The sequence below is a fragment of the Tuber melanosporum genome, assembly GCF_000151645.1.
Source record: "Tuber melanosporum whole genome shotgun sequence assembly, scaffold_207, strain Mel28".
NCBI lineage: Eukaryota > Fungi > Ascomycota > Pezizomycetes > Pezizales > Tuberaceae > Tuber > Tuber melanosporum.
Genome location: NW_003298872.1, coordinates 41985 through 53937, shown reverse-complemented (window position 1 = coordinate 53937; position 11953 = coordinate 41985). Strand labels below are relative to the sequence as shown.

Below are 11953 nucleotides of genomic sequence, written 5' to 3'. Positions count from 1 at the left end.
TTCAGCAGTAAGTTCACTTTAAATTTCTTTAATATTTCTAACATATGTATAGTAATTATACATATACTAGTTGTACAGATTAGGACTTTCATTACCAATCGATAGTAGTTTTGATAAAGAGCTACGAGTGAAAGGATTATCGGATGATGAGTTAGTTATTATAGATTGGAATTCGCCGAGCATATCAACAGCAGTTACTAGCACAGCACAAGAGGAGAAATTGAATAGGGAGGAGGATGACAACAAAGGAGTCTTTTTTTTTGAATTAGATGGATCAATTATCCAGGTTGGACGAAGAACGCGAGTACCAAAACCATCCGGAGGTGTTGTGAGCGCCGTTGCAGCGGCACCTGCTACTACGAGTTCCACAGCTAGTTAACCTCGACGACAAATTATCATACCTGCTCAGGACGAGGAAAGCTAGGACACAATAAGAGAACATATTCTAGCTAGCAAAAGTATTAGCTTAGAGGATAGAAGTATTTCTGTTTTTTTCGTAAAAGATTTCATGACTTAACGCCAGTTGTTTCAATTCTTCATTATATGTTTGTTTCAGTTTAGGCTAGACCAATATCAAAACATCCTAGTCCAGGCCAGTTCATTAAAAGCGAGTTTTTACGGTATCCGCTGCTATCGAGCGTGCGAAGACTTTGCGGACACGACTGTACGAGTAACTTACGTGCATGTATTCTCTCCCAGCAGCTGGCTAGAGTTGGTGCACCAGTACGGTTGTCCCCGGCGCGTTCGAGTATGGTGCTCGTGCCGGAGTGGATTTGATTGAGGACGCAAGTTTAGAAACAAGTGGCTCAACAATGATCGTCCAATAGAAAACGGTACAGCACTCGAGCACTCGTACCATGCAGCAAGGTTGGGTGTTTCTGCTGTATGCTACTAGTGCTTGCGATTTACTAGCAATGTTCAAAAGTCCGAGGAATGGGATGTAAAAACAAGCGATTCGGCTGTGATGCGATCCGCGGCTGCACGCGAACCGGGCTTTGCAGGAACTACCGTAACCCGGGCTTAAGGGGATGCGCCGGCAACTCACGTTTAAGAGACCCACGGTAAGGGAGGAGGGGCTGGTGGTACTATACTATCCTCGGGCTTTACTGCTTTTTGGCTCGCCCACGGCCTTGGCGGGTTTGAATGCATCTTGATCGTCAACACAAGCTTTCCGATGAGTACTCGGCTGTCAGGAGGGTGTGTGGCGGGTGACAGCAGTTGCGGTCAGAATACGGTATGTTCGAGGAAAATTAACCTCTCGACAGTTGTTCTGGGTGCAGAGAGGGGAGGGATTCTCCCACTAATTTATTATTTTCGGCCGCCAAGTGGAGATTAGGCCAGCTTTGGGTCGGAGTGTTTAGAATTCGGTGGGTAGTTGCAGTTGCAGTCGGTTCTTGTACTCGTACTATACTGTGCTCGCGTACTGTACATGGAGAGAGAAACGGGCAATTGGTATCATATTTGAGGTGCCCCTGCTTTTTGATGGGAAGAAGTGAGAAATGGAGATCTCAGATCCATGATGTCTGACAGATTAGGGCGATAAGGAGGTTGCTATGCCGGGGTGTTTTCCCGGGACGCTGCAAGGTAAATTGCGAGCATTGGTACAGTACTGTGCCCGTAAGCTACAGTCGTGTCTTATCAGTTCTCGCAGTCGCTGGCAACGGCACCATTCCACAGCTCAAATCAATTGACGATACGAATTTATGGATAATAACTCCATAAAGTGAGAGGCGACAGAAAATCCTCTACTGCATAATAAGGAGCGTGGGATAAAATGCGTGAGTGTCTTACAAATTGTGGCTTTGAGGGAACAGCTCCTTGTGCTGACAAGCCACGTTCGGCCAATTGCAGGGGTGAAGCTTTAGATAGATTCTTCGTCAAGGAGAGTCGCCAACAATTCCCTACTTGTTCTGGGTTGTTTTTTTCGGGGGTTTTTTTTTTCAGCTGTCCTTCCTTTCTACTCGTACTTGTATGTGTTGAGTCGCCTCTACTCGAGTAGTTTACCCTCTCTGGTCCAGAGCTGACCACACTGGCTCTACTCACATCTTTATTTCTCTTGATCTTGAATGATTATTTTTTCTTTCCCTCTCGCATTCCCCCCTGTGCTCCTCCTCCTTCTTCCCCTTGCGCTCCGCAACGCCTGCTCGCCGATTCATCACCCCCAATCGCCGTTTCCCGACACCTGGCCTCTTTAGGTCTGGCCGCAATCACCACAGTCTTTAATGGCTTCCAATAGCCGCAACCCGAGCAAACCCCCTTCTCCTGAGCCTATACCCCTGCAAGACCTTTCACGGCCTCCTGACAGTCAGCAATCGGGTTCTGGCGACACCGGTTTGAGCTATGGTGTCGGGAGGTCGCGATCTTTGTTACGGGGAACAACAAATTTGGGAGCTGAGATTGGGAGGAGGATCTCATTGCATAGGCATAGGGGGAGTTATGATAGAGTGCCGGAGGAGAGATTGCCGCCAAGGCTGGAGGTTCCCGATTTACAGCTTCCTCAATACGACGATGGGGAAATGGAGGAGCCAAATGTTGTTGAGTTTGCAGAAGGATTTGTGGATGCTTCGGGAGAGCGAAGGGGTGGGAGGAGTGGTAGCTGGTTACCCCCTCGGAACCTGGAGCGAACGATATCGCCATGGGCTGTATCGGACGACGATGAGCCTCCACCAGTTCGCCCATATTACGGCGTTGGCGACGATGATACCGCTAGACTGACAGACCCGAGCAATGTGCAACCGATGAGTAGATCCGATTCGAGTCTTGGGCATAGGAGGCAGCAATCGAGTCGATCAATGAGGTTTGGACCTGGACCCTCATTGGGCGATGATTTACTTTCCGCTGAAGAGGGTATGAACTCGGGTGTGAGCAAAATGAAGGGGGGGACACGCTCAAGGTCTGGGTCTGTTGCTGGCGGAACTCCATCCAGGTCTGGATCGTTGTCGAAAAGCCGATCCTTGTCACCTGGAGCATCCCCGGTGAGGCGGGTTTCTGTCGCTGTCCAGAATATGTCGCAGCGAGTAGTTGGTCTTAGCAATGATCCGGAAGCTGTCATCCAGGGCCTACGTCGAAGGAGTTCTTCAAAATCCCATGCCGATGGACCAGTCCGCCCTAATATACCTGCCATCCAAATCCACCCTCAAGATGACATTGACACCTCCGATGCTGAGGAAAAGCCCACCACCCCTCTTAGAAGGCCAGCACCTAGCCCAGGCGGGGGCCCATGGCGTGTTAATTCCAATCCGCTGAGGGGAAATACCTTGCGGATTTTTTCTCCGTCTAATCCTTTGCGACTTTTCTTATGTGATGTTCTAGTTCACCCGTGAGCCACCTATCTTAGGCCGTAACTTTGACATTTAGTTGTAACTTACATAAACCTAGTGCTACCGAACCGTTAATTCTGCTTTTAATATTAATACAAACCATTCTCCTCGCTATTGACGCCGCACCCAGTATTTATGAAGATCCTCGATCTAAGAGTTGGGGAACTTCAAACATCGACTATGCTTTACTTGTGCTTTTTAGTATTTATACGTAAGAAATGACCCTTCATTTACCTCCGTGAAAGTTGTCTGATATCAGCAAGGGTTGAAATTATCGCTCGATGCATTGTTTCGGGGGTGTTCCTAAATCCTCGGGCAGAAAACGATCCGAAGGGGAGAGGCGAACTTCGCCGCCGGGTAATGGAGGGCACTCACAAGCTGCTATCACCTAGGAGGAAACCGTCTGTCAGGGCCCCATCGCCATCACGCCTTGAACAACCTCCGTCCCTTCTGCGGTCACTCACGAGTAACTTACAACTCGCCGATCGCGCTATTCCAGTAGATGGTCAGTGCCAAGTCCGGCTTCGAATGGCACGGCGTGCATTTCTGCGTCACTCTTTCAATCGTTTGGATTTTGTTGCCGTTGTTTCATACTGGATTTCGTTATGGCTCTGTATAACTGGAGTAGAGGCGGAACGACATTTGTATGTCTTTCGAATGATGAGTTGCCTTCGTATTCTTAGGCTGTTGGGGATCACTAGTGGTACTTCTGTGATTCTAAGGAGTTTAAAGAAGGCTGCACCTCTGCTTGTCAACGTGGCATTGCTTATCGGGTTCTTCTGGCTTATATTCGCTATTATTGGAGTTCAGAGCTTCAAGAGTTCTTTTCGGAGAAGTTGTGTATGGGTTGATCCGGAGGGAGTTCAAAGAAACTTTACGCAAGAATTCCAATTTTGTGGAGGGCACCGAAATAGGCTCACTGGGCTGGAGGAACCTTACGTCTATGAAGACGGCACACCCGGGACGAGGTTCCCAAAAGGATATATATGCCCTGCCAATTCATTCTGTGTTTCCAGTAACAATCCATATGGAGGAACAGTCAGCTTTGACAACATTGCCCAGTCATTGGAATTGGTTTTCGTGGTCATGACTGCGAATACCTTTTCAAACTTGCTCTATTATATGGCCGATAGCGACTACTTGACGTCTGCTTTATGTGAGTCCCTCAATATCCTGTATACTAACCTGAACGTGGTACTGATAGTGCAATCCAGTCTTTGCTTGCGGGTATGATCATTTCTCACTGGTTTGGCCATGTGGTCGTGCTAACCTTAAACTAGTGTTGTCGTCTTGGCCTTTTGGTTGGCAAATTTGGTATACTATTAGGAGCCTTATATTATCGTTGATTGCCTTGCTAATACGTCGAATACATTAGTTAATCGCTGTCATTACATCATCCTTCCAAGTTATTCGTGAGGAGTCAAGGAAGAGTGCCTTCGCTGCTGAAGAAGAGTACGGGGCCCTCGAGCCCTTAAGTGTACTGCCGCTAATGAGGGTTTTCTAGTACCTCGTCCAAAGTGGATGAGGAGGAACTTGTTCGAAAACCTAATCCCTTGAAAAATGTGTACGATCGGACATTTTATGTATGGGTCACGGTTATCTCGGTCGGCATCTTTGCCCAAGCTTTCCGTAGCTCGAATATGAGTCGCGGGCGGGAAACCGTTTTAGGTATGTCAGTACTTAGCCGCAAAAGAGGAGATGCTAATTGCAGCGGAAGGCACTGTGGAACTTGGTGTCACTTTAGTGCTAGCACTTGAAATTCTCCTGAGGTTTATGGCAGACTGGCGTAACTTTCGCAGGAAAACCCGGAATCTGGTTGATCTGGCCTTGGCTCTTATTACATGCATTATCCAAATCCCGCCTATTCACAAATCTGGGAGGATCTACGACTGGCTCACGCTCTTTCAAATCCTTCGAGTGTATCGTGTTGTTTGGGCTATCCCTGTCACTCGTAACCTTCTGGTAGGTAACGCATTGTCCGATCTTGCGATTAGAGTTATTAACCTACTGTCGCTTAGTCCAAAGTCATTGGCAATGTGTCCGGTTTGACCAATTTGATCATCTTCGTCCTGCTCCTCACATTTTTGTGCGCCATCTTCGCTGTTCAAATTGTGCGTGGAGACCTCCCGGAAGAGTACCAGGGTGACACTACTGCAGCTTCATTTCATACCATTTTCAACGCTTTCCTGGGCATGTATCAAATCTTCTCCAGTGAGGATTGGACGACGATCCTCTATATGGCTACTGATGTGCAGAGACCCTATAACGTTGGATGGATAACCGCGATTTTCTTTATCGGATGGTTCATCCTTGGGAACTGTGAGTTCATATTAGCCTATCTGGATTGGCATTTACTGATATATTCTCCAGTCATTGTGTTGAATATGTTTATTGCTGTCGTCCAAGAGAATTTTGACGTTACGGAAGACGAGAAACGGATTTATCAGGTTAAGACATTTCTGCAAAACAAGGATTATTCAGCCCCATCACAGGGAATATCGCTGTCGAACATATTTGGATTTGGGAAGCAGAAAACCAAAGAGCCCCATTCCCGACAGGCCGCATTTGAGATGTTAACAAAGCAAGCTGTTGTTGAATCGTTCCTGGACGAGGGGGCGCAACAACCTCGTCAACCAGTTACCAGAGCCCAGCCGCTGCATGCCGCTGCAGAGGACGCTCGCCGCACCGGGGACGTAAAACAAAGGCCATGGGAGAGAATGAAAAATAGATTATTGGGGGTTTTAGGTGAAAAGGAGCCTAATCCATTTTACTCATTCGCGTATGGAGTCCATTTAGTCCATCCTGTGGCAGTGCTGATATTATACTTAGTTTATCACGATCTATTGCGGATCTGACCCCAACAGCCATGGCACAACAAGTGGTGACGGAGCAGGAACGGCGAAGAAAAGCGCAGCGGGAGTATTTGAGGAAATATCCAAACTACAATGTCCCGTTACATATCTTTAGGTCATCTAATCCGATAAGACGTCTTTGCCAGAGGATGGTCGGGCCTAGTCGTGCTAGTATTCGTTATGATGGCTTACAGCCTTACACGCCTTTCAGTTATGCATTCTCAATCTTGGTCTACTGCGCTATCGTTTCTATGGTGATCATAGCCTGCATAACAACACCTCTATATCAGAAAGAGTACTTCGAAAAGCATGGTAGTTCTTTAAGGAATTGGTTCACGTTCGCCGATGCTGGATTTGTTGCTCTTTTCACAATTGAGTCTCTCATAAAAATTGTTGCCGACGGGTTAATATGGACACCAAACGCATACCTTCGGGGATCCTGGGGGGTGATAGATTGTGTTGTGTTGATTACCCTCTGGATTAGTGTCATCACCTCCTTTAGGAATCAAGGCGAGATCTCTCGAGCTGTTGGAGCATTCAAGGCACTTCGTGCCCTACGATTACTGAACATCAGCGGCGCTGCCCAGAACACCTTTCATTCTGTTGTTATTCTTGGTGGACGAAAAATCCTTTCCGCCGCATTTGTCTCACTCAGTTTGATTATCCCGTTTGCCATCTATGGGGTAAACTTATTCTCAGGATTATTAGATACTTGTAATGACGACTCTGAGGGAATTGCCAACTTGACATCCTGCGTTCATGAATATTCCAGCACACCTTACGATTGGGGGGTTTTGGCACCAAGAGCTGTGGACAATCCCTACTTTAATTTCGACAACTTTGGAAGCTCCTTGTTTATTCTCTTCCAGATTGTGTCCCAGGAAGGATGGACGGGTGTCATGTTCGACGTTCAAGCTATTGTCGGAAAGGGTATGATATATCTGTTGATGTTGCGAGCTTGATCTCACTAATTGGGGTCTCTAGGCCAACAACCTCGGCCGTTTTCTTCGCAGGCCAACTCGATATTCTTTCTCGCATTCAATCTGCTTGGCGCTGTCTTCGTCTTGGTACGTACTGGTGGCACCCTCCCGACAAGGCTGATCACTTATTAGTATTGCTAGACACTTTTTGTCTCTGTGTTTATGAGAAACTACACGGAACAAACTGGGGTTGCTTACCTGACATCCGACCAGCGTTCTTGGCTAGAGCTTAGAAAGCTCCTCCGTCAGATTAGGCCTTCGAGGCGCCCTAAGGATAGTCCTGATTTGGACTGGAAGAGTTGGTGCTACAAGAGGGCTACCCATAAACACGGTTGGTGGCAAAGAACATACACAGTTGTACTAGTGTTGCATGCAATACTCCTACTATTGGAGCATCACCCGGCCCCCCCGGCTTTGGATCGCACAAGAGATTGGATCTTCCTGGGGTTCAGTGGTATCTTTGTTGGGAACTTGGTTGTCCGAGTGATCGGCTTGACATGGTCCAATTTTCTGAAAAGCAGATGGGATATCTATGCAATTATCTCTGTCAATGGAACCTTTGTCACAACCCTACTGCTCCTTGCTGGATACCAGGAGAGAACCTTCATTCAGTTGCAGAAGCTCTTCCTTGTCTCCGTGAGTACGGCTCTATTATCCTTTTCCCGACTCTATTTCTAACCGATTGATAGATTGTGATGATGCTGATCCCACGAAACGACGACCTTGACCACCTTTTCAAAACTGCTGCGTAAGTGATGGCCCTTTACGCCTGGTAAGATAGTTCTAATAATTGTCTGCAGAGCGAGTTTGACTGCTATTGGTAACTTGATGGCAACTTGGTTTGTGCTTTTTTTGGTCTATGCCATTGCTCTCACTCAAACGTTTGGTCTCACGAGGATTGGGCCCAATGGGAACGGGAACATGAATTTCAGAACGGTACCTAAAGCATTAATCTTATTATTCAGGATGACCTGCGGGTAGGCCTCGATCCAGTTCCCACGCGATAGATAAGCGACTAACAGTAACTAGCGAGGGATGGAACCAGATCATGAGCGACTTCGAAGTTAGCCATCCTAATTGTGTTTATGGGGAAAATTTCTACGAGAGTGACTGCGGCAGTCAAGGGTATGCGCGTGCGCTGTTCGTGTCGTGGAACATCCTGAGCATGTACATCTTCGTGAGCATGGTATGCATGGTTTTCAAAATTTTATTCCAGTGAAGTCGTTACTGACCTGCACTAGTTTATCTCACTTATCTTCGAAAGCTTCAGTTATGTCTTTCAACGCTCCGGAGGTTCTTCGGTAGTTTCTAGACCAGAAATAAGAAAGTTTAAACAAGCATGGCAACAGTTCGATCCCGACGGAACCGGGTATATTTCGAAGGAGAACTTTCCGAGGTTGCTGGGGGTAAGTTAATTAAGCAAATTCCAAATCCCGACACTAGTGGCATCAAATACTGACAAAATATCAAGACGCTAACCGGCATCTTTGCCATGAGAGTTTATGAAGAACCGTTCACAGTGCCTGATATATTGGATGATTGTAGAGTGGATCCTCAAAGCCATAGTAGCGGCACAACTCGCGGGATCATAGAGGGTGTTGACTTGGAAGCATTGAATAGACGCGTTGCGATGATCCCCATTCATAAGATCCGGAGACAACGCCATATCTATACTCTATTCTACGAAGAGTGTCTAGTGTCGGCTGATAAAGAATATGGGGTGTCCTTCACATCTGTTTTGCTTATACTCGCGCACTATAAAATTATTAATGACAATAGGAGCTTGAGGTATTACCTGTCCTTAAGTGTGAGTCATCCGGGTCTCTAATGTGTTCTAGATTGGAGGAATACCTTCGTCGCCGCTATCGATTGCAAAGAGTAGAAGAGCAGGTGCAGCGGAATATTGTTACAAATTTCTTCTTATCTCTGTAAGTATCGCCTAATGTTAAATATCACACTGCTAACTGCCATTTAGATACTGGAATAAGAGGTTCAAGGATCGACATAGGGCCCACTCCGGTGCGCCGCAGGTTCCTCAGATATTTGTCGACGACGTGAGTTCCAGTAGGCCAAACACCGGCCCAAACGTGCCACAGATACTGGTGGACGGTGGAGAGGCGTCATTAAGCACCAGTTCCACATCAGCACAGCTTCACGAGGGACCAGTGACCCCAAAAAGGCAAGCGCCACCTCCGTTGGACTTGGACTACCATGTGGGCAATAGCCGATCTCCTGAGACATTCGGGATCTCGAGTACACCACAGATTGGTGATTCTGATCCCTTCGCGTCGCCTTTCTCTGCGGAGGAGTCTCCTTCTGTATTGCGACAGAGGCTTGGAAGAGGAAGGTCTCCAGACGTTTCTCCTTCTCTCACGCCGAATGAGAGCCCGAACATGAGCCCGAACGGGAGTCCTGTAGGGAGCCCTCGACTTAGTCCTATTGCAACTACAAGCGGGTGGATTAGTCGAGCAGGGAGCGTTTCGGTAGGTGGTGGATCACCATCAAGAAGCAGAGCGGACAGCGATGTTGTACCCCAAAACGTTCTGGAAGTTCTAGGAAGTTCGGAATGGGGAGATCAGATCCGTTCATACATAGGGAGGTCTGGGGACCAATCGTCCACTCGCTCGAGCCAGGGGGGCAACGCGGGCCCCCGCTAAAAATATAGGGACGTTATGGGATGTTTCGGCATAAGTGTATCATAGTGCATGACTGGCGTTTGTGTGGTCCGTCCATGATAGAAAAAAAAAGGTATTTCATAGCTAGGGTGTCAATGCTTCATACAAACTTGGGTATAAGGGGAAAAGGAAAAAAACTACAAAAAACCGGGGAGTTGTCATGAAAGACAAATAGAGCGATGTGACATGAAGTGGATGAGGGGCCTGCCTTCCTTTAAAAATTAACAGTTATACAAGTAAAATCATAGCAGGCCATATCAAGCGGGCCAATCGCTCCTTGAGAAATTTCGTACGCTCGCTCCCCGCTATCCCGGATCACGCTGAACCGGATACCTCGCTGTCTCGTATGAAACTCAGGTAAATTCTGAATTTCTTTACACCAAAACCTAACCAATTGTCCCGGATCACTCGCTGTACCGGACAGATTCTTCGGATTTTGGCCGTCTGGGACAGCGGGGTGGGAGTGTACAGTACTACCCGTTTTCAAAAGTATCCGGACGCCTTGGCGCCAATACTGCCTGTATTGGCGCCAAGGCGTCCGGATACTTTTGAAAACGGGTAGTACTTTAATGATAAATAGAAACGGTTTGAAATATGTGGTCAGGGTGTGCGGTGTGACCATGTGTAGCATCCAATATACTCGTACAATATCCGTGACAGACGAGCCGTTTCATCCCCATGCATTTATTCCGTCTCCTGAGTCTGCACGAGTACGGTATTGTGATAACGGTCCTCGCTCCGTAACTTGAGTTACCATACTCTTTTTTTTCTTTCAAATAGGAGAGCTCCTTGCTGCTTGTATTTTATTCTGACTTGTAATGTCCGTCGCGATTCCTCCCGGTCCCCAATCCCCAATCCCCAGTCCCCCAGTCCCATTCCCCCCATTCCCTCCATTCCCTCCATTCCCCCATTTCTCTGCCCCTCTCCGCTAAAGAGACATTTGCTGGCCATAGTTTTCGCGATATTATAATCCCTCTCCTTCAATCATTCACCCCCCCCTCGGTTCGCTCTTTCGCTCTCCGGGTGGCTTTCTCGCAAGCCCTGACTCCTCATCACTACCACGAATAGACCAATCAGGGGAAGGCAGCGCCTTCCGTCCGCTCACTCGCTCATTCGAACATTGACCTCGACAGCCCAACTAAAATCAAAATGCGCATCCCTTTACTAACCTCCCTCTCCCCAAAATCCGTCCGCACGCGCTTCGGCAAGCGCAGCCGAACGTCTTCCACGAGCTCCACTTCTACCACCTCTTCTAGCGCAAGCGCGGCAGCGGGCAAGCCCAAGCTGCAGAGAAAACCTAGTGGTTTGAGCCTTTATGAATTGTATTCCGGCAGTCGTGGGGGGAGTACGGGGATGGTTGCATCGTCATCGGTTGGATATTGGTCTTATGAGCAGGAGCAGGAGCGGAAGGAGGAGGAGGGGTTGAGTGTGTTGGAACCAAGGCCTAGGCATTGTGTGGGATTGTTTGAGGTTTTGGAGTTGTAGGACCAAGGTTTAAAGGAGGTCGAAAAGGGAGATGTTTTTTTCCTTCTCACTTTATTCAAAATTTTGGGGTTGGGAGCTATTTGCACCAGTATGTATACATATATGGAGGCTGTGGGATACTTGTGTGGACCGCGGAGCGGGTTGGTTAGATCGGGTTTGGAAAGAACGAGAGGGGGATTCCTTCCATATTTCTTTTGTAATTATTGGGTCAATTAAAGGCCCTCCGCACAAGTCTTGATTCTATTGCGTACCCTCACCTCAACGACAACAGTAAATACTATAACTCAATAATCGAAGCTTCAATTGATGGGTGCTCGCTTGTTTACCATTTCACCAAGACTTTTATGGAGGGACATGACTCGGAATTTTCTGACCACAAAAATGTAGCAATGCTCAAAATCAGAAAGTATGACCTGTACCTGTATCCTCAGTATCGGCAAGTATTCCTCATTCTCGATAGTTTCTGACATGTAATTTAGTAAAACCTATTCCATTTCCATCAAGATAAAACTGTTGATGGAAACTGAGCGAAAGGAAATAGCAGATGGAAGACAGTTGAAGACATTGATAGACCTTGTTTGAAAGGATGTAGAGAAGCACGTTGAAGGAAATAGGAAATGTAAAATGAGTGGGCAATAAAT

At 47.3% G+C, this 11953-nt stretch overlaps 2 protein-coding genes; both read left to right on the top strand.

Moving 5' to 3' along the window:
• Positions 1 to 2222: 2222 nt before the first annotated feature.
• Positions 2223 to 9809, top strand: GSTUM_00000580001 (uncharacterized protein; the record flags this gene model as incomplete). Its single annotated transcript, XM_002837898.1, has 18 exons — positions 2223 to 3319; positions 3379 to 3531; positions 3584 to 4523; positions 4696 to 4772; positions 4825 to 4988; positions 5038 to 5282; positions 5339 to 5639; positions 5691 to 6099; positions 6150 to 7102; positions 7157 to 7239; positions 7294 to 7788; positions 7842 to 7900; positions 7953 to 8129; positions 8182 to 8338; positions 8394 to 8558; positions 8624 to 8940; positions 8991 to 9080; positions 9128 to 9809. The coding sequence occupies 18 exons, from the start codon at positions 2223 to 2225 to the stop codon at positions 9807 to 9809; spliced, it is 6564 nt and encodes a 2187-aa protein (XP_002837944.1).
• A 700-nt stretch (positions 9810 to 10509) lies between these two features.
• GSTUM_00000579001 (uncharacterized protein) lies at positions 10510 to 11574 on the top strand. XM_052355750.1 has 2 exons: positions 10510 to 10647; positions 10781 to 11574. Exon 2 carries the CDS (start codon positions 10977 to 10979, stop codon positions 11310 to 11312), a length of 336 nt encoding a protein of 111 aa, XP_052211719.1. The 5' UTR covers positions 10510 to 10647; positions 10781 to 10976; the 3' UTR covers positions 11313 to 11574.
• The last annotated feature ends 379 nt before the right edge of the window (positions 11575 to 11953 follow it).

What these genes read in the sequence shown, in the direction of transcription:
- GSTUM_00000579001 (XM_052355750.1), top strand. Translation starts at nt 10,977, where the DNA reads ATGCGCATCCCTTTACTAACCTCCCTCTCCCCAAAATCCGTCCGCACG.